Raw genomic sequence first — 23,354 nt, forward strand, 5'->3', positions numbered from 1 at the left:
GGTTTCTGCCACTTTCCCAATATAACAATTAAAACAATCTGAGCAAGTCATCTTGGAGATTGATCTCTTGATTCTTTGTCTTTGGGCTGAACCAACCTACTCTTTATAGTGTTGGGTCTCCCGAAGGCAACACTAATCCCCTTGTCTAGGAATGCACGTTCCAGACGAGAGGCTCCACTGTTGGCAAAAGAAAGAAAAACTCGGATGTTTGGTCCTTGTGTATCCTTTCGGGAGATCTTGGTTCTCATTGCATCCTTTTCTGTTTGTCTTATCCATGGTGGGTATCTACATGATGTTAGCACCTGGTCAATGTTTGAAATTCGCTTTGCAGTGCAACACTGTGTGAAATGACATTAGGAGCTCTCAAATCCGAAGAGGTAGCAACTCCCACTTTTGTGTTGAGGGGGTTATCAGGGGGGCATTTCATGAAGCATTTTGTCAGACATGGTTGTCGGACAAATTTGCTCTCAGCCAATCAGATGCAAGGATTTCAGCAGCTTGTGACAGTTTGTCAGAAAAATATCCGACCAAACTGCTTCATGAAATGCCCCCCCCCCCCCCCCCCGATATAAAGTTCAAGTAAGAATTGGTGTGTGTTAATCTTCTGTACACAGCAATGGACATTGAAAGGTCATCTTCACATGGACCTTGGTATCTTGACAGTTCAATGACCTTTTCACCTCTTCCTCAACAGTGAACTGTATGTGCTGGTCTATGCTATTGATGCACTGTAAATTCATCAATGTGGTCTCGATCTCTGATGACAAAGGTGTCGTCAGCATACTTCCACCATATCATGGGGGGACTGGGAGCATGTGTGAAAATGATACAGAAAAAATATTTTGAACACAGTATGGATATACTACCATAAGTGTCATATACCAAAGTTTCATTTTGGAGCGATGAAGGAAAATGTGTTTTGAGATCAAATTTTCTGTTTTGGAAGCCAAGTTTCAACATTATTTTCACAGGTTTATCCTTGATAAAACCCAAAATAAATAACATTGCGAGTTAGAGAATAGTTTCCTCATAAATTTGCTGTATAGATTTATTCGTTGATGGCTTCTAAGGTGAGATATTGCGATTGTCTTGCAACACTTCCCCAGCGGTTTTGCGTACACAAGCTGTCTACTTTATGCGTAGGAGGCTTCAAGATCATATCAAAAATACTAGTATTATGCTTTTGGCCGAGTTAATTGCACCGTATCGCCGCGCCTGGACAAACAAGAACCAAACACCCAAGTTCTTCTTTTCTCAATGGTAGAGAGCCTCTCTGGAACAAGCATTCCTAGACAATGTGATTAGCGTTGCCTTCAGAGGACCCAACACTCTATGAAAAAAGTAGGTTAGTTCACCCTGAAAATAAAGAACCAAGAGAGCAAAGTACAGCTATTATGAACAAGGTGACCTGTAATAGATTGTTCTAATTGTCTTGTTGGGGACGCTGGCAGAACTCTCCATGACCGACTGAAGGAACACAAAAGAGCCCTTAGGGGGTTAAACAACCCATCTCATTCAGCTCTAGCTGAACACTCCTTCAACACAGGCCACAATATTGAATGGAATGATGTGACAATACTAATCTGTGAAAGAATCCCTCTGGATTAAGAAAATCGAGCCCACACTCAATAGAGATTCAGGTTACATTTATTCACTGATCTTTGGTTTAGTGATCAGGAAACCAGCAGAAAGTACTAGTACTAGAGAAACTGTGTGACCACTTGACCTGAGGTAGTCCACAGGAGTAGATGAAAGCTTGCCAACAAAATAACTAAAGGTTGGTAGAAGCCTTAGCCCCCATCATATTCTACATACCTCATTTGCCCCCATTCCCATGACTCTTTCTCTTAATGGAAAGTATAATTTCAAACCAGATTTTAGTCAGCTCCAATGAATAGAATATAATAAAGACACATGGCAAAGTGGTGTGAGGTTCATTAAAAAAAACCCTGACATTCGGCTAAAGGAAGAAACATTTTAATATTTTCCCTTTTTTGTTGTTTTGAGAAACAATGATATAAAATGTAAGCTCATATGGAAATTGAAGAAAATTGTCATGTCATGACATCATGAGTCTCCCAATGACCTGTACATAAATATTCACAAAGTGTGCTCTTTGGGGATTTTTTTTTTCTGAAAACAAACCATTGGGAGATTTGTGAAGTGATGACATCATCATACCTCCGAATTTGCATTAATAACTTTTTTTTTTCTTCTCCAATTTTCATGACACTTCTACCATTCTCAGTTTGCTCTATTGATGAAAAGCCAACTTTGAAATAGTCAGGTATCACACTTACGCTTGGTTGCCGATAATTTGACACAGAAAATGAGATGAAACACAAGATACATGCCATTTTTTGATAAATTCTACAAAAAATTTATTTACAACTCATGCATATATATATATATATATATTCTTTAGTGAGACTCCATTTTAATGGATTGACAGAGACTAAATTAGCAGACATCTTGATTCGAAATGTAATTTTTTTTTTGTTAAATGATAAACATGGTAGAACATTTACACAAAAGTGTATACAGCAATTAAAATATATATACCTGATTTGTCATTCAACTTGAATGTATAGATTTGTAATCTCATTCATCAGATAAATTATGGAATATGTAATTAATCTAGCAATCTTACATGCACAAGTTACAAGAGCGTTCAAATGTCTTTTCATTTGAAAGTAGGATAGATCGAGAGAAACAATGGTGCTGTATAACAACAGTAACAACAACAAACATGGCATAAGAAGGCACAGCGAACGGGTTTGACCAAAACATGGGAAGAACTGCGATGATGAAAAAAGAATAAAGAACTCTAGGAAAGACATACTAATAACAGGGTGAAACAGAGAAATAGAGATAGACAGGTATACACACAAATTCACATTCATCGCTGCATTTTATCTATTTTAATCGAAAGGGTGCAGATTTTTGTAGCGGAAAACAGATACCCTTGCCCATTGAAGAAATGTTAACTCTGAATAACACAAATTACTTGTAACAAATTCTGATAAAGCCTAAACAATTCAGTGTTTTAAAGTGATTGAGTATATTTTCATTGAAGGGAGATCAGTGGACGTAATCTTTTAGAGATGCGTCCTGCATACACAAACATTGACACGGCGGGATGACACCAAGCACACAAAATTGTCTTTGCACATTATGACATGACGTGTAGAAATGACCCGTTTGACCAACCAGAAAATAACAGTTTAGGCGCATCGATACATTTTGCCGAGTTGACTGCAACGACGCAACATGCAACACCTTATTTTAACATTACTGTAGAGTGTATGTAGACAACGGTGGTAGAAAGCAGTGGTAACCTCATCCAGCATAAGAAATATCGACTAGTGCACCTTCATGCGTAACTTCGAATCTACATCGTCATAATTTTTGTAGTGTGTAATTCTATTCTATCGAGTAACACTAAACTCAATGCCACATATGCATGTACAGAGTATACTCATCCCCATCAATGATGTGTATGAACACAATAACTGAAAGACATGAAGTAGATGTAAAAAAAACCCAACAACAACAACCAGCCAACCAAAAAAAAAAAAAAAAAAAAAAAAAAAAAAATGGGGCTCGACATCAGCGGTGGTCCGGGGCCACAGAAAGTTGATGTCGAGGCACCGAATTTCCATAAAGGGCTATCTTTTTGTGGCGCCATCGGGCAGCTAAAAGTACACATTGTTGTGTCACTGTGCAAGGCGTATTTTTGATTTCAGAGAGGTCGTACTTTAACTCTTCTTCAATAAATGACTGAATAAATATAGATAAGATAAATAAAAACAGACGAATTAGAATCAAATGATTGTTGGAATGTGGAAGACACTATTGCTGATTGTATGTCAACCATGACATTCACTTTTAAACGGAACGCACCAGAGATAGCGAAGCTGTAACAGAACGTCACCTATCTACAGGTGTGTTGTCAGTCCGCATGGTCAGCTCATCTTCCAGTGCAGTCAGTGCAGGCAAAGATGTTGTAATATCTGAATTTGGCGCGAAAGCATGGACCGTCACAACATAAGGCAGCAAGTGATGACGATATGCGTCGCATATAAGTCGATATATTTCTATGTGTCGCGTTCACGAAAAAAATAACTTGCGTTGCCATGAGATATTGCAGGATATTCTATATACCATCAAGCTGATCCTCAGGGACCTTTGTTACGGCTACTGTCTGCGTAATAATTAATCATGTAGCGGATGTTCCTAGCACCAGTGCTAATGAAAGCTAGTTTGGAAGACTTCAACGAAGTGTAGGCCTATGTCTATGTCGGTCATGGGGCAGTGAACAGGACAAACTTTCTGTCCCAAGGTACTGTAGTATGGCGCCGTGTGTAGGGCGTGGTCAATTCTTCGACTTTGACGTGGCTGCAGCTATATCCACCTGAACTTTTTTGGCGCATTCTCAAATAGCGATTGGATCTTCTATGTAGGAAGCCCAGGGTAGGAAGAATGTCGTGTAACAACGGATTTAATGGAATTCCTCACCATGTTTTGAATGTACATTGTGGATATCGCGTGTAGAATTGGCATTGCAACTGCACATTTCGGAATCCTATGTTTCGAAATGTGGAATTGCGTTTACATCGTCAGACAACTATGCGCATTTTCGTCAAAACGTGTGTAGGAACTCTGGCGCCGGGAATGACATTCAAAGGCATTCCTGCCGTTTACTCCAAGGGAAGTTCGCGATCACAAAGCACGCGGATCCATTCGGTTTTGCGCAGTTTGTGAGGGAGCTTCAGCTGCTGGCTGTGGGCCGTGGAGCGTTCCAGGATGTACTTCCGCAGGTCGTTGACTCCTTCCGGTTGAAGGAAGATCACCTTCACAGGATCGATCGCATTGTTCGCCCGATAGTAGTTGTATCGATGGGCAGACACCCGGAGGTTAGCCTCAAGATCAGCAGCAAACTGCAAAGGGCGGATACAGAATTCATTTCTTTTGTTAAAATGACTAGTCGGCCGCAGCCGTGTCTATAGCAAGCGCTGAGAAGTCGATAGCCCCAATGTGTATTATCATCACCATCATTATTGTAACCTTTGTAGCATCAGATGTTAATTCATTGTTTTCATGTTTGAGAACATTTACATTTTACTCATTTTTTATAACAAACGGGAAGCTGTTCCCCAACCATACATACAGAACGTATCTCACGTTTTGTGGAGACTTCCTTGAGTATAGCAACAACTACCTTTAAATGTGTATTTCTTTCCCTAGGAGTGAAATGAGCGAAAAGTGAAAAGACATTTAAATCAGTGTTCAGGAGACAATGGCTACTGAGGTATCAGTTACCAAAGTTACTTTTATGAGAGAGGTTGTGGATTAAAAGTCTTACAGATGACAGATAAATACCTGTTCTCGTTTCTTCATGCCTTTTCCAAACTTAACGAAAGGGTCTTCCACTTCAATGAAGATTACGTAGTACCCAAAGGAGCTCCACTTCGTAATATCTATAACGAAGACAAAGATAGACATCATTTTATGATCGAAAACCTTAGGTCAACATCTAGGGAGGCCATCTTAAACGTAAGGTATGAAACGAGGAGCATGCATCAACTTATTTCTGAACATGTGAAGCGACAAAGTAGAGGGTCCTATCACGTGCATAGGTGCTAGCATTGCCATATTAATATTTTCCCTTTGGTAGAAATTGAGGTCTGTGGAAAATGTTTTGCAACGGTTTTAATCGATTCATCTTCCTTCTCAGCGTATATCACAGCAAAGACTGAAAAGCACCAACCAATTATATGATAGTTGATAACCCAGTCCGAGCATATGTTTTGTTTTAAACAGACTAAAACAAACAAACAAGCAAACAAGCAAACAAACAAACAAACAAACAAACAAAAACAGTTTTCCAAATGCAGGGGGGGGGGGGGGGGCGGGGTTGAGATCACTTAATTATTACCGAGGGCCTCCTCGTAGATGGGACTTTCAGCAGCCGAGAAGTCAACGAGACTGAGGTCACCCCATGCCTGGATCGTCGCGTGGATTGCACTCGCTATTGATGCTTCCGGCGTCTTCTCGCACCGGACGTTGAGCACCTCACCAGTTCTGAAATTAAGGGGTTTATCGCATTATTTAAAGCAAACGTGAATTCAAAGTTTCATGTACGATTACTATCCGGATGTCATCTCCTGCCTCCTCGAAAGCTTTCCGATCCAGTTTACCGTCTTAACGTCGTCCTACCATGAATTACGTCAGTTAAAAAATAAAATACCTTGGTATATGAATGAAGGTATATGAATGAATGAAAAGAAGGTCTCCTTGCACTTCTGCAATAGATGACAATGTACCTGTACTGGAATTCGAAGATTGGCGTTTTGTTGTGGAATTTGGTGATCCTGATGACGTCACCATTTCTGTACCGATAGAGGGCATCCACTGTAGTCATGACGAGTTCGTAGCATTGTCCCACCTCGACCTCTTCGGCAAGCAGTGTTTCGGGCTGGTCTTCGTGGCTGTTCGGAAGAAAAACCGAGTCGAGTGTTACAAATGAGTGGATATCCACCAGCCATATTATTATGCTGCCTTTACGTCATTCTGAACTCAATCCTCGCTTACGTCGACAGTGCACAGATGGGATCAAGGGAATAATATGTCTCCTCTTTAAATAGTACATACATCGACAGTACTTGCTTATACATTGTGTGATGTTTGTGTTAAATTATATTTGATAGGGTTTTCTCTGGTATCAATAGTCGGAACTCTATAGCCAGAATTCACGAGGGTGGTACAATCTTTGTCCATGGCTTAAGCTATGGACAAAAACCGTAGTTTTGTACATGGACCTACTACACATAATGGACTATGAACGGAGGTCTTTCTTTGATCCCATCATCACCACCGCTACCTGATTATGTGCATCTTAATGAGTACATTCAGACGTTGGGCCAATGACGATTGTGTAATTGTGCATCACCGCTGACAAAAGAACCGTACCTTTTCAGACCCAACTGCCTTTGAATAAACACCAATGATTGGGAGCAGCAAACCTCGAACAAGGACAAATTTTTGTGTCATAAAATTGGTAATTACTGAAGCGGACACGTGCGGCCACGCATGTAACGTCCCTGAATAGTGAGACAAGTATGTCGTCTGTTGTGACTGTCCATGTTTACTCTGAAACAATGTGCGATAGATTGTGAAAACTAGATTACAAAGCACAGTCAACCTACCGAATTATCTTTTTTTTTCTTGTAAAGTACTTGTATTTCGCAAATCTAATTGCTTTACAGCGATGATTTCGCAATATACACAGTCTACAAGTACACACGCATTTTCTTGATTTAAGAGAGTTATTATCTTCTGCGCATGTAGTTTTTAGATTTCTGAAAGCGCCGTCTTGGTTTTTATCCAGGCTGGTTGTCGGTGGACAAGACTGGATCTAAGCAGGAAAACATGTTCAAAACGTTTTTGTGACGCTTTTGACAGAAACAGGTGCACGAATTAATTAACGAGCGATGAATGTCCATATGTGTAGTAGGTCCATGTTTTGTATTGGACGCCAAGTGTGGCATGGCCTAATTCGTAACGAAATGTTAACATTTCGTCGACGAAATGACTGATTTCGTAGCGAAATAGGCCATGCGACATTATAGTCTTGGCGCCCCATACAAAACTAAGGTCTTTGACACGGGCGGATCCAGGGAGGACCGCAACCGCCGCACGCCCCCCCCCCCCTTTATTTTTTGTTGAAACAAAAGAAATAAAAAGAAAAAAATAGGGGAGGGGTGCGTGCGCCCCCCCCCCCCCTTTAATTTTGTAAACGCGCCCCCTTTTTACGGAATTCCTGGATCCGCCCCTTTTTAACCATGGACAAAGATTGTACTACCTTCGTGAATTCGGGCCTATAATGCATTGTAGATATTGTATGTAGCTGGTTCGAATTTTGAATCTCATCTTTAAAGGGGCATAGTCCCGGTAGTGTAGATGGCGCTGTTGATGATACTGCCGAAGATTACCGAAGTAGAGCTGTCATCAAGAGTAAAGTGCGTAGGTGTTGCTTTAATATTGTTTGCAAAATGGTACATGCAGCCAAATTTCATAAAGTGAGGAAAGGACAAGGAGCGATGAGAGATAGAAGTGGGGATGGTATATAAGGAAGATGACAGTGTGAAGGGGAAAGAGTGGAAGAGGACGACATATTGCCCCACCTGTGCTCGACTGGAATAAATTCGCAGAAGATGTCTGACGGCAGCATCATGTAGGTAGAGTGGAGTCCTTGGGCCTGGTAGAGAACGGCCACGGTTGCCTCCGTCGAACTGTACGCACTTGATATGATTTGAATGCCTGTCAAATGGGAAATAGGAATCCCAAGAACCTGTGACTTCTGTGTGTTATTGGTCCTCAATTTGCCTTGCAGTAATGGATTTGATGTTACAAGCGTCAGACCCTCAAGCACATCAAAGGTATTTGGCCGTCGACGTGATAAGTATTGTCAACTTTAACAGTTGCCCAACTAAAGGAGAGGCAGTCTTGAGGTTGCTATGATAGTAATGTGAGAAAAAATACGGTGATAAACAGCTTAATTAAAAGACTCCCTGATGATTATTTTAGGAGACCTACTGGGATTACAATGAAGATAAACCTTGTGAGGGTGTTGATGACTAATTAGATCTACCTTTGGTATATTTTGCCTCCAGTCGCCGAGCGTACACAACCATGGCGCCCGTGGCGACGGCCCAGACAGCGTGCAGGTGAGGCCAGATGCGACGAGCGATTCCCTCGAACCCCTTCCTGAATTCCCTCTCCAATTCGTCAGCCCTCTCCGGCTCAGGATCCAACTCCGATTCCAGTTGGGCTTGCACGTCGTCATCGAGGCCGATGTGCGAGGCTATGCGTCCGTGTCTGAGGTCATTGACCAGGCTGCACCAGTCCGCTTCAAGGCTCTGGAAGAAGGTGAACATCGTGGAGCAGAAGATGCCACCAAGGTTGCCTATGCAACGGTCTCGAAGCGCGAAAAGGGCGTGGATGTACAGCGCCTGGCGCTCGTTGGTAAGCCGCATCCCTGCAGGTGGCGTACTGAATTGTATCCTGTGGAGAATGTCTGGAAGCACGAGCATCGTGGTAGGTCCTATGGGGATACCTCCTTCTGACTTGGGAGCGTCGTGGTGAACGTAGAGCAGACACTTCTTTTGGACTGGACTCAAGAGGGGCGTGAGCTCGCGGTAGACCATCCGAAATATTGAAGGCATAATCTTAAACAAGAAGGCGACGTTCCGCTCCTTCGAGATGGCTATCAACTTCGGCTTCCCTGTCGTGCCGGAAGTGATTCCCAGTCTCGAAGGAACTCCCGGAATCACTACGTTCGGCTCTCCGGCAGCTGCGCGTGCCATGTACTTCTCGTAGTGTGCGAAGCCCGTCAGCGGATGTCGCGATCTGAAGTCCGCTACGGATTTGACGGAGTTGAAGTGGTGGTCTCTTCCGTACTCGCACTGGCCGCGCAACTTCATCTGCCGCAGGAGGAATCGTTCTTGGCTCCCCGCGCAATCCCTGCTGTCTTGCTCCATCCTCATGCGGTAGTAGAGCCCCATCATGTTATTGATTTGGTAGAAGATGTACTGGATCACCATGATGTGGGCTGGGGTGCAGTGTGGCGCCACTGATATGGAGATGTGGAGTGAAATAACCACGCCCAGCAGCGATACCATTACACCGACCGCTAGGAGAGTAATAAAGAAACATCGGGAGAATTAGTCAATGACACATATGTATTCCTCTAAGACTGAGCTTATAGCATGCAGTGTACCAGTCATTTGTCGGGATTTTGATGTTGATTAGTTTTTACGCATCTGTGCGGATGGGTGTACGCTAAACCGCCAATGATACATTCTTTCATCTCTTTTTAAGGTATCATGTACCTATACGTAAAGGACAGGATAATTAAATGACAGGATAAGTCCGTAGATGATGGGACCGAAACAGAACTCTTACTTGTAGAACCGGCATATTTCACAGACCTGTCATTGAAACACATGTCTTGTGCTATATACATAATTAATGAATTAATGAAGTATAATGTTATAACTAGTTAAATGAAAGAAAGATATAATTTGTTGCTGGGTTTTTGTTTTTGTTTTTGATTTTGTTTTGTTTTGTTTTGTTTCTAGAATGGGAGAAAGAGAGACGGGGGGGGGGGGTAATAAGAGGCAGATGCACAGAAATACTTTCGGCCTTTCAACAGTGTTGAAAAAAAAAAAGATGCTGAATTTAATACCTCGACTGAAAAGGAGTAAGTACGTCGTCGTTTCGCCGAAGAACAGCTGTCCATTAAAGTAGGCCAGAACTCCAGCAAAAAACAGACCCAGAAGTTGAATTTTGTTTTTCTCTGATAGGCGCCATCGCTTCAGATCTAAAAGGAGAAGAAAAAGAAATAGGAAACTCCATTATTATCATTCGATTAGCGAAGATGTACGTCTTCTTCGGAAAAAAAAAAATCACACCAATAATTCCTCTTTGATTAGAATCGTCAAATCTTAATCATTGCAACATTCAACATGCTTATCACGTTCATCACTACTACACAAACACTATTGCAGATTGTAAGATTTAACAGGTTTCCTGCGAGATTCTACATTGTCGATAGTACACTTCTTTACACATGGTTCCAAGCTCTCACTGTAGGCAATTTTAATCATGTTTACTTGTAAAGCTGGACCCTACACAGATGCTCAAATCAAATGAATCGAAACCTCAGTGTAGAGTAATTATTATCACCATAGAAAAAGGAAACAAAGTGAGCTGCAACATCAGCTCATTACTGAAACATCAACGTCTGAAACTTCATTTAAAATGTTGTAGGATATTGTTTATTATCAGGGGCCGGATGGAGGTCCTCATATGCTTTAAACAATTTTGTATGGTATCATTATGTTACATGTGTCAGCAACAATTAAGTTGGCTGTTAAAGAGATAGTGTAGTATTGATGGAGATGAGGATTGGGCTTTTCTCTTTTTGTGAGATACCAAAAAACCACTTATGAAATAGTGTATAGAACATACCATTGTAAGAGGACTTCAACGTTTAAATGATGGAAATCGGTTTTGGAAGGGCTGAAACATCCCAAAACAATGTAAAACAAAGCGATCGTAATAAAAGGTGGGTCCCACCTTTTAGTACGATCGCTCTTTTTGGTTATCTCAGCCATTTCAAGACCGATTTTCATCAAATAAAATATTGTTGAATTCCACTTGAAATTACATGTTCTTTCATATTTTATAAGAGATTTCCAATCATCTCACCCCAAAATGACTAGAACCTGAAATTAGGTCTCAACCAAAACTACACGATCCCTTTAAGTATGTATCGCTCGTTGATGTCGGGGACCAAAGTGATTTGTGCCGCGTTTGTGTGCTTGTGTGCGAATTTAGGTTTGTGCGTATGTGTGTACAGGGGGTTTTTGAGGAGCGCAAAAGGTTTCGAGGGCGATAGGGCTTCCCTTTTCAGTCAACATTTTGTCTGTTCCTATATGTGAAGGACAAAAAGGGGTATTAGCGAAAGTGGAAAGAATAGCACGTTCACTCTTCGTCCTACGAAGTGGATCATGTTAAAGATTCTTCTCTACACTTGTCTTGTCTTTCGTATATGGAGGAAGAAAAGTTCAGTGCATTAAGGAGTGATCCTTTTCCCACGGTGATTTTTGTTCGTCCACGCAGGGACGTTATTGAACCTATGATACCTGCAGTGAGTCCATTACGTTGACAAACAGACGACTGCACAATAAGTACTATTTTTTTCTTTGGGTCTGTCTCCATAACTTTGAATTCTCCCCTACCCTCTTCCTCTCTCTTTTATTTTCTGGACCTTTTTTTTTTCATTCTTTTATGAGGTGGTATCAGATAAAAGCTATGTGCACTGTACTGGAAAATGTGGCAGCGTGAATAGTGACAGAATAAAATATATTTTGACATCGAAGTTCGCTCTCGCAATAGAATTGGGGGCCCTGACTTTGTAAACACCCCTGTATCAGACAGTTTTACATGAAATTTCCTGAAAATATCACATAGTGTAATGAGAGCATGAGTCGCGTATTTTTTTTTTCGCATATCCTCGCTAATTTCAAGGGTATAGAGTTAAATACTATACTGCATAGTACATAGCTCCTGGGTTTGTTTGTTTCATTTATAAGTATTATGGTTTATTTCAATATGTAACGTCATTCGGTTGCCTGCTACTAAATGACTTCTAAAACGGTTTCTTTAAGAGGTCCAAATTGATGGTAAACGACATCTTTTATTGAGTTACGTTTGCATCTACATTCATTCTATAATTCTTCGTACCCAACAATCCGGTCTGTGTATATGTCCTGTTATACAATGCTGCTTATAGGCCCATACCTTGAAGGGGAATTCACTGTTAGTACATGTAATCGTGGAGCTGCAGCTCCATAGTTCCATGCTGTAACATACGAAGAACACGTGTCCTCCTATAGTATAACTGATTGTATGACTGGGAGACAAGTGTGCTGAACTTAAAAAAGGGTAAAGCAAACTGCAAAGGGGATTGTTTGTCTTCAGGATATACCGCATTCCTAAGCTCTGAGGAGGATAGATCCTGTGCAGATACCACAGGCCAACAGAAGATGAGTTTCAAAGAGGGGAAAATGGGAAAATACGGGGATATTGATGAATCCAATCCTACTGGTGGTAACGTAATTTCCATGTTCCCACGCCCCTCTCTCTCTCATTCTAAAACAAAAACCACAAACAAACAATCGAAAATATTGCAACAAAAATTATTGGCGCATAAAAGGTCATGCCCATGGTATTTGCAATACTTTTCATTCTTGGAGATATAAAACTAGGCCGTGACTAGCAAATAAAGAACAAACTATAGTTAATACATAGATAAATCAATTGCCGAATTGATAGGAGGCTAGCAAACAAAATGAAAAAAATGCTGTTAATTCCATCCTATATGCGTGCTACCAAGGATTCGTTTCTTCAACACGCTGATAATATGTTTTTTAAGTCATCATTTACCTGGCATCATATATATACTTTTGAAATAATATTGTAATTCAGATTTGAGGAAGTCAAGAATTTTGAAATACCTGGGCCCTGTTTCATAAAGCTGTTCGGAAAGTTACACACGACTTTACGAACGACTTAAATATGCCAAGCCAAGTGGGTTTTCTATAGTCATTGTTAATTTCAATAGCTAAAGTTGAAATTTGCAGATGATACTGATTATTCTTACAAGTTAGCACACGTTTTTAGTTGAAAATATTATGTTTGCCCCAATGTAGATGAAATATTAACATATTGTCGTAATTTGTTAAAATGTAAAGAAAACAAATGGGCACACATATTGGTACTTCATATTCCAGCCGTCCGTAAAATCATGCCTGACTGTCTTTACGAGCAGCTTTATGAAACGGGGAAGTTGGAGAGCAATCGAACATAAATATGTACATAAATGTGTGTGTGTGTGTGTGTGTGTGTGTGTGTGTGTGTGTGTGTGTGTTCTCTCCATGATACTGATGTAAAAACGTTACAATAATGCACCACGCCCAACATTACATCGATGCCCCACCCCCGCGTTCGTCTGTGACGTCACAGTTAAATGATTACAATCGCACGGAGTTTCCCTTAGGGGTAGTTGGTTCAAATGTGTCTCTCCATACAAAGCAAGAAGAAAAAAAAACAACAACGTCATTACACAATCTTTATGCACAGTAATATACAACAGACATACGATATTACTCTGGTGTAGATACGCGACATATTTCTTTCTCTGCAAGTATGACAAGAAAACTCTATCACAACCGTTTGCACTCGAACAAAAAGTAGTCTGGGGTTTGCCCTTCAGCCGTTATCATTTAATTAGTTCGTGGTGATCACATGTCCAAACAGACCTTGTGTTGTTAACACACATATTTCCCTCCCTTTCTTACTTAAACGTTATAGAGTTACTCCAAAAAGGTATAACTCTATCATGAACTTTAAAGGGTGTGTACAGTTCTGGTCGAGGTGAGGATTTAGCTTTTAACGTTTTGCAAGATATTCAGAAACCACTCTATGAGATGTCAAAGAGCATGCAATTCTAAGGGGGTATCAAAAGTTCATTTGATGAAGATTGGTTTTGAAATGGCTGAGATATCCAAAAACAAAGTGAAACAAAGATATCCTAATAAAAGGCGTGGCCTGTAGTCTTGTATTATTATCACTTTTTGGATATATCTCAGCCATTTGAAAACCAATTTTCATCAAGTAAATGTTGAATCCTTCTTAAAATTACATGCTCTTTCATATTTCATAAGAGGTTTCTCATGATCTCACTTGGGAATGTAAAAAATGTGAATCCACACCTCAACCAGTACTGTACAGCCCCTTTAACCTGTGTACTTTAAAATATAGTTTATGAGAAGGAATTGTTGTTCAATGCGATTGTCACCGTTGAAAAGAATTAGACGAAGCAACTATCAAAGAAGCCAATGATTCGGACTTCTGAAGCGATGCCGCGCCATCACAGCATGAATTATCCCCCCATCATCTCAGTCTCCTTCACTTATCGTGCTCGGAAGCGATGTCCTTAAAGGACAATTTCACCTTCATAGACATGTGGGTTCAGTGAATGCAGCATTGATAGTAGAACACATCAGCGAGAGTTTAAGGAAAATCAGATGATCCGTTCAAACGTTATGAATTTTTGAAGTTTCTGCTCAGTCACAACTGGATGAGAAGACTACTATAGCTTGCAGTGGCGGATCCAGTGCGGGGCGCAACCGGCGCACGCCCCACTTTCTTTTACGTGAAAAACAACAGAAATAAAAAGAAAAAAAAATGAAATGAAACCCGCAAGTGCCACCAGAAATATTAGTCACGCCCCCCCCCCCCCCCCCCCCTTTACAGAATTCCTGGATCCGCCCCTGGCTTATGATGTCACATGTGTACAACGATTCAAAGAAAGATTAAAGAAAATTCAACATGAATATTATTTCCATCATTCTCGCATAACGAAAGAGCACTCGACTTCTCTCTTTCAGAAGTCAGAGGGAATGATATTGCCCTTAACATACGTTAGTAGCAAGTCGAAGAAGTGTGCACTTTATTCAAAAAGTAAAGTTTCGTGAAATTCTCTTTTTATTTTCTTATATCATTGTACGCATATGACACCATACACTGTAACAGTCTTTTCATCTGGCAGTGACTATACAGATACGTTAAAGATTAATAACTTTTGAACGGAATGTCCGATTCTCCTCAAACTTTCACTGTATGTTCGACTAATATTGTTGCATTCTCTCAATCATTATGTATGTGAGGGTGGACTTGTCCTTAAACGGCATCGCTGGGCTTCATCCGAAATGAGCTTGAAGAGACAGTTACGCTAATATCAATATGCCACCATGATAACTTTGTATTCACCACCAAACAAGGGTCAAAGTTACATGAATGTAAAGTGGCACCAAGTCATTCGGGAAAGAATATTGAAGAGTTTGTTCGCAAAAACCGATAAGTCCATATTTGCCAAATGGAGATATTTGCGATTAAAGGTCAAGAAAAATAAAGAGAATAATAAGAAATTTTTTGCTTCTTTTGACCATAACTTCAAAAATGTACCTTTATATGTAGTGACCAATATATCATTTAAAAGGTATTATTTTGTACTTATGACAGAGATCGTACTTCAAAATCTTAAAAAATGGACTTATCGGTTTTTGCGAACAAAGTCTTCAATAATTCGATGGTCAGATATATCAGACACAACTGTTGCAGTCGCACCTGACGATGACTGTAACGTGAGTAAATTTGCCATTCAGGAATGTTGTCCTTGCCTGTGAGCATTGCGTAACTCCCCCGCCTTTGCTCTGAGTAACCCGGCCGGCGTGTACGCCGTAAGGTGTACTATACCACGATCTTGCAGCATCCGCCTTCCGCAAACCTCTTTTACGTAATAATAATGTCGCGTGAAAAAATGCTTCAAGTTCGACCATGAGAGGGGCACGAGATGTTTATCGAGTTCAATGTTTGCCCAACTACGTTCTCATTCAAATCTCTAGTACAACTATTCAGAAGATCAATAAGGGACCAATAGTCACTCCATTCACTTGAGTTTGCACTAAGTGTGCTAAGTGTGTTTCCCGTGTAAATGACTTATACGGTCAAAGAAGTTGTCTCATTTTGTTTTGTTTGTTTTCCCTTTATACTTCATTTATTCTTTTGCAAAGAAATTCAGATGGCGTGGCAGAATACCAACAACCAATATCACACCTCCTTAGTCGAACACAATGTCAATAGAATTCTAATCGTCGCAGATATACATTTGCAAAGTGCAGAGCGCCATTAAAATTATTAATCGTATAGCTCTACTTGTCAATTTTTTTATTTTCTGCATTTTATCCGGAACATTAGAGGCGAACAATGAAAATTTGTTTCGGGAATACAGATTCAATAGATGAACTACCTAAAAAAAAAAAAGAAAAGAAAAGAAAAGTGTCATAAACGTCTCGCCAGAGATATCGAACCACAGAATTAATGGTGTTCGAAAAGTATAGTGACACGACATTTGCTCCTGCTACAATATTGCTCTTATTTTCTCCAAGGAGCTCGGGTAATTGTGATATAATACCCCTCTTACTCAAGTTCTTACCACACGTAGAATGATTAAGATATGTTTTTATAAATTTGAAGATACCAATAGATAATCAATGCATTTTTGTGTGTGTGTCATTCCTTCTATTTATCTAAGAATTCCAGCTCCATCCATCCATCCATCTATCTATCTATCTATCTATATAATCTATCTATATCTATCTATCTACTTATCTCTATCTATCTATCTATCTATCTATTTATCTATCTATCTATCTATCTATCTATCTATCTACCTACCTACCTACCTACCTACCTATCTATCTATCTATCTATCTATCTATCTATCTATCTATCTATTTACCTATCTATCTTATCTACCTATCTTGCCTGTTTATCTAAGCCTATTATGTAGTATATTCTCTCTTCAGTATTAGCTACAAACGGCTGCAAAGAAGAAACAGAAGAGTATAACCTTCTATTTGAGGGCAAAGTAGGTTATTGTGTGATTCCAAGGTTTTGTTTCCCTGTGGAACGCGGAAAGAAATCAATATACTACATGGAATAATGTTTCCCACTGTGATTTCACGCTTTGCTAGTAAAGTATCATTCGAAACGGTAACAAAAAGCGAACAGAACCTTTCTTAAAAGCACTAATGGTATGCATAAGATTTTCACGTACCAAGTAAGTGGATTATTGCGTCCTCTCGCTATTTTGTCGAGACCGCGACAATTACAACATCGCATTTAGTTTAACAGGTACAACCCGATCTATTCATCCCTGCAGCTAATGGGGACCCTCCGAAATGATTTCCGTATGTTGCAACAGAAATTAGTTTCAATTTTTCGCAGAATCTATGAGTGAGCATGTCAGTTTTAGTCATACCACCTAAGAAATACTAGTAAAAAGTATGATGGTAGCTTCCACGTAGCTCGCATTCTGTTCATGAATCTTAAACCTTGTGTAGGCCCTATACCTTGACAAAAGCTTGAAGTCACAACGTAGGTCGATCTATTTGAGTTTTGCTCATTTTTTGCCACACTGCTATGAAAACTGCAAGTCATGCAGTTACATCACTGTTTCATTCTCTCTCTCCCTCTCTCCATCTCTCCTCCCCCCCCCCCCCATGAGTCTATTTCTGTCATACTAAAGGAAAGTGTTTCCGTTAAGTAAATTCCAATTATGTCAACCTAAACACAGAAATTAGCATTTGAATGTCCCCTTTTGCTTATTTTGAGGGCTTTCTTTATTTTGTGGGTTTGTGAGCAAGCCTCGCTGGGACCTTCTCTTTAAGAAGGCGGGCACATAGCAACAAGGCAAATAATGTACCTTGTCCTTCGTTGCCTCTTCCGCATCTATGGAATTCGTGTAGACACCAGCCAGGAACGCAGACGAAGGTATGTGACGTCATTTCTTGATTTCCTGTCTCGGTTGGAATATTCCATTATTCATTTGGAATGTTTTCAAGAGATGTCTGTAATCACATATATAGATCGAAAAATAATGTACTGTCGCGCTCTTTCCCTGCTTTTAGACTACGTCCCTAATAGGGATTCGGAGATCGAAGAACAAGAGGAAAACGACTAAGTTCTGACTTTCCACCCTTGGGCTACAGAAACGCGAAGTAAACGGCGCGATGCCGTCTCTAAAGGACACCTTTTTCCGATTGGACAATGGACGCGTGACGTCATTCTAGCCCTGTGTTGTAATCTCTTGAACAAACTAGGAGGGGGGGGGGTGATATGGGCCATGAGATTGACGTATCAGAAAGCTTTTCTGCTGGAATCACGTGTAACACACGCGGTTTCATGAGGTGTGCTATAGATGTCCAGTCGTCATGCATGTTTTAGCACTGATGATTTAGGCGTGACAGTATCATGTTCGTAGACAGACAATGTGTCAATCTTGCCACTTAGTAACGGGCAAGTCGGCAACTACAAATCTTCTCCTTTGTAGTACGATAATCAGATGAAAGTATTGAAGACTATAATTATGTTGCAACTGATTGACAAATTGCCCTACATCGACGTCGATGTAGGGCAATTTGTCAATCAGTTGCAATGAAAACATCTCGACGGAAGAAATTCATGAATTTGTATAATTATGTTGTTATTCTTTTATTCAGTTTAGCGGAATATTGATTTAGAATTGAAACTCAAAGTTGTGATGTTGGTGATCATCCCAAGAAGAGACAATTTCGAGGTGGGGGCACGTTTCCGAGTACATTCCTTTAACTTTTGTTTATCAAACCGAAGAGTATAAGCAATAGCATGTGTGGAAACGTCAGATTTTGGTACAGTCAGCTACTTATCTATCGTCATCGGCATCATCATCATCATCATCATCACCATTAGTAGCAGTTTCTTCTTCCTCATCACATTTTCCCCTCTTTCTTCTTCTTCTTGTTTTCCTTTTCCTTCCTTCATTTTTCATTCATCGTGTTCTCGTACTATACTTTTTAGTCGCCTATTTTGCTTGTCATCATTGATGGCCGTGACTAGGTCGTCATTGCTATCTTTGTCGGTACATCATGGATTATCAAATTTTAGTTTCGTCAACCTTATTGTCTCGTATTCATCCATTTCTGAGTGAAGTATTTCTGTTTCTGATCAAATCTTAGTCGTCCTTACTACCAATAGGAATTGTAGAAAAAGATTATTAGAACTGTTTGTTTTTAAAGGGGGATGGCTAGTAACTGATCAGTGAGAATCAGTGGGAATGCTGGGGGATGATTGTTCCAATCCTTGTGGGATTCATTTAAGAGTACATTATATATATATTGTTGTGTGAAAATTATTTGCTTCAGAATGGTCTCATATTCAAGTAATGTGCAGTTCAATGTTTCCATGCCTGTACAGTGTCGCGGCGGTCATTAACGGGCCGTTAACGAACGCCATGACACTGTACAGGCATGCTAACCTGGACACATTGAAATTAATAATTTATTGAAAAAGAAAGTCATCGAAACCTCTTGAGACAGCAATAAATGGAGGTGACAGGAAATGCATCTAGGTCTTAAAGGCATATGTTACCATTTGCAGATGAAACAAAAACCCAGCTTCAGTGCTTCAAAATAGTTCTCAAATGTGAGTTAGGGATAGAAACAACCACTGTAAAAATTTGAATCCGTATATTAAGTATTTTTAAATGCACAAAATGGGAGCAATAGTTGTAATAAAAATGTTCCCAGACTAAACTGTCTACAGTTATGGTTTATTGAGAAAAAAACCACCCTGATATTTCTTTGTATTCTAGGTTTTATTGCGAATTTTTTTTTTTCGGTAGGATGTTTTATGGTACAACAGACCGGCACATATGCATCAAATGTGATATCTTGAACATTTTTTTAAATCACTGCTCCCAAAGGTTAACAGGACCTTTAAAGAGTTATTTCAACGCTTACTCAGCATGCTCAGTGAGTTTGGTTATGGTGGTGGTGGTGGTGGTGGTTGGTGGGAGCACAGGGCACGCGGGATGAATAGGGTAGCATTTGTATAGCGAAATAGAGCATGAATACGTTCAAAAGAGCTCGTTCCGGATTGCATGCGATGACAGAACACGAAATTGGATTGGTGCATCAGTGCGTTATTCTGATTATTCTAAAAGTATTTTCCATTTGAAGGACATTTTTACAGCTACTAGGTGATACACCTCATCAGTCATTGACTCTGTGCAATTGCCTTCGATTTTCGTCCTCCACCTTATCTCGTGACGATGACTATGACAATGATAATGATATTGTTAATGATTATGATAATCATATAATCATAAATACGGTAGGTAAATACTGATTGTCAATACACTCAACAGTCACCAATATGTTCAGCGTGGAGTTTACTATGATAACGTCATTATTCTATTTACTAGAACAAGAATGCATTCTCAGCGTATAAAGATGTAATTGCATAGTCGAAACAAAACTCGGGACAAAGAATTTTCTCGTCTCCTCCTCCTCCTCCTCCTCCTCCTTCTTTTTCTTTTTCTTCTTCTTCTTCTTCTTCTTCTTCTTCTTCTTCTTCTTCTTCTTCTATCATATGAACTCTAAAGTAGATGTCAATATGCATTAAGCTGCATCGCGGGCAACGTGAAAATGTACTTGTGATGGTGTAAATTATAGTTTTCTATGGTTTAGGATCTATGGAAGTAAATGCATTGATATTTGTACAAGATTAACCACCGTGCATTATAATGAGTGTTATCTTTCACTGCAAGACGAGTAGATGTCTTACAGCAAGGGTAAGCTGGACAAAATTCGCAGAACTTATGTTTCCTTCTCTCGTCATGCAGCGCAATATTTAGAGGCTTACCCGTTTATAATCATACACCAACTTTAAAACGTGTTATTCGGATGTTCACTGCCTTCCAAAAAAAAAAAAAAAAAAAAAATATATATATATATATATATATATATATATATATATATATATAATGAAAATGAATCCTACTGGACACTGGTGTATGTACTGCTGAAATAAGCTTCTATTTACACTCAACCCCGGTACGCCTGAGGGCAAGAATACCACTAAAGGTTGCAGTAGCAGCGGAATTCAGATACTACTACGTCGCTGAAAGGTTTCACCGCAGTTTCGGGCTCCCATTTGCAGGTGAACAGGACCGGTCGTACAAAAGCAATGGGGTGATGGAACATTTGGCTGATTAGACGAATTTGAATTCTGTTCATAAAGACAACATACATTTCAACTGTTTTTCAGTGATACCGCTCACCAAAGTTTTTTTTTAAGTTGCAGTCATGTCTAAGGAAGTGGCCTAGTTACAAGACCAACTTCAAATTGGCTTTGACAAAATGATAACAATCAATCAGAACTGAAATGGTTAGTATTATGTTTCTCAATTATCGGCTTAAAGCATGACTTTTATTTCTCTGTCACTTGTCTGTGTACCACCTTATAGTAAATTTGCAAGGTGATGACACACGAATTGAACATGATGAAATTCACTGAAACGTGCAATGTCATCAAAACATTCACGTGTAATTTCAATAGAATACGAGTATTCCATTCCTTTTATTTCACTTTCCCTAATGTTTTAAGTCAACGTCACCATGATGTGGAATAGCGCGTTAATGGTAAAGACTTACCTCGGCGAGAGAGTCTAGACGGTGTGACAGACGATTTGGAGGTGTGAGCCTGCCCCCCATTGAGGATGTAGGAGACTTCGATGGTAGACATACTGTCTGATGACATATTGTACTTGAGGTTTATAGAGACAGTTGTCCCTCGTTGGAAAAGATGAAGTAATGAGCCAAGAAATGGAATGAATGAAGGAGTCTGAGTAAGATTACTCCAAGATGGGCACCTCTGACGACGTTAGCTCCGACTGCCCTGCCTCCGGTTACTCCGACGAACCACGGACGAAGTGATGCCCTAACCTCATTCTTTTAACCCTAACTTCAGTCCATTCATTCTGTTGAGGTCTATGCTCGCGGTTCTCAATAGTTTGTCTGCGCAGTCTCATTAGCATGGGGTGGGGGTGGGGGGGGGGGGGGGGGGGTTGGGGAGTCATAATACCGACGCCCGGCTGTGGGCGGGGCACTTGTGTGATACCACGCCGTTCTGGTCAAGGCCCTGAGCCAATACGGTCCCCGATCACTCAGTGATGTCGTGACCACGGTTTGTCGCGAGCAAACACGCCGAATATTTGCTCGTCTTTGATTCAGCGTGTGAGATTGTATTCGTCCCCCCGTGTTGTAGCTCCATAACCTCACTCGTGCGTGAGGAGGGTGATGAGTCTATTAGCAATTCTGATTACCGATCGTCCTGATCTCACTCCAGTTTTGTTGTTTTCGGTGTGAATCTCTTTGATAGCATTTTTTTTTCACAATAACTGTGAAGACGAATGGCGTGGAAAGAGGGAGACGGATATTTCCAGAAAGAGTTACAACGCCATTTTTTCCGTAATTTTGTTCATAACTACACTGCGTTTATTAGTCACACTACATTTTTGACTGTTAGATAAGGCGGAGAATTTGTGAACTATGGTCTTGTTTCAGGTAATTGGTAGCATGTTTTGAAGAGCAGCAGTTGGACGAATGGATACGAATATAGGTTTTCCCATCCATTTTCGCACTTTTGTCATTCAATTTCGAAGATTTATTATTCATTTTCGTCCCGAGAAGCAGGTGGAACGCAAATTCTAACTTCAATTTTGTCAATTGTCATTGTAATTCGTTTTTCGTCAAACATTTTCGAAGACATAGCATTCAAAATCGTCAGTTGTCACTGATTCAAATTCGTCCCTCCCGCTGACGGATCGCAGAATGTGACGATCAAATTCGTCTTTGTTCACACAATTTCATGAATTTTTCATTCAAATTAGTCAGATGTTGTCGATTTTTTATTTTGATGGTGAACCAACTTTAAGCCGACATATTTTTAGTTTCTCTCGTAAACTGTATGGTTACACATTATTCCCTAATTTTGCTTTAACAATACACAAAAAACAAGACAACCAACGAAAATGATTGAAGGATAAGCGACAGTCAAACGTCATAACCGAGGACAGTTACCATGTCAGTGTCACATTTTGAACTTTAACTCGTAATGTTCAGGTTTTTGCATCATAGGCCTGATGCATGAAGCAAAGTTTAAACTTTATACCCTGGAAAGCAGCAAACATAATTATGTTATCCATTCTTTGACATTAAACAGGCGACAATTCTACACTTAAATTTTGTCTTTAATCATGTTTGTCTAGAAATTGTTTGTCAAGAAATTGTTTGTCAGTGTTTTCGTTTACGAGACGGTATACGTACACATGGTACATG

The 23,354-nt window shown here is 40.0% G+C and overlaps 1 protein-coding gene across 1 annotated transcript; it reads right to left on the reverse strand.

Moving 5' to 3' along the window:
• Nucleotides 1-4,700: 4,700 nt before the first annotated feature.
• Nucleotides 4,701-21,759, reverse strand: LOC139715458 (uncharacterized). The gene is made up of 8 exons (XM_071627031.1): nt 21,669-21,759; nt 10,250-10,384; nt 8,654-9,694; nt 8,187-8,322; nt 6,327-6,491; nt 5,939-6,084; nt 5,383-5,480; nt 4,701-4,940 (listed from the first exon to the last, which is right to left on the reverse strand). The coding sequence occupies exons 1-8, from the start codon at nt 21,757-21,759 to the stop codon at nt 4,701-4,703; spliced, it is 2,052 nt and encodes a 683-aa protein (XP_071483132.1).
• Between the last annotated feature and the right edge of the window lie 1,595 nt (nt 21,760-23,354).

The sequence above is a fragment of the Diadema antillarum genome, unplaced genomic scaffold (genome assembly GCF_040938485.1).
Source record: "Diadema antillarum isolate AM-2024a unplaced genomic scaffold, OU_Dant_1.0 scf00000049, whole genome shotgun sequence".
Taxonomy (NCBI): domain Eukaryota; kingdom Metazoa; phylum Echinodermata; class Echinoidea; order Diadematoida; family Diadematidae; genus Diadema; species Diadema antillarum.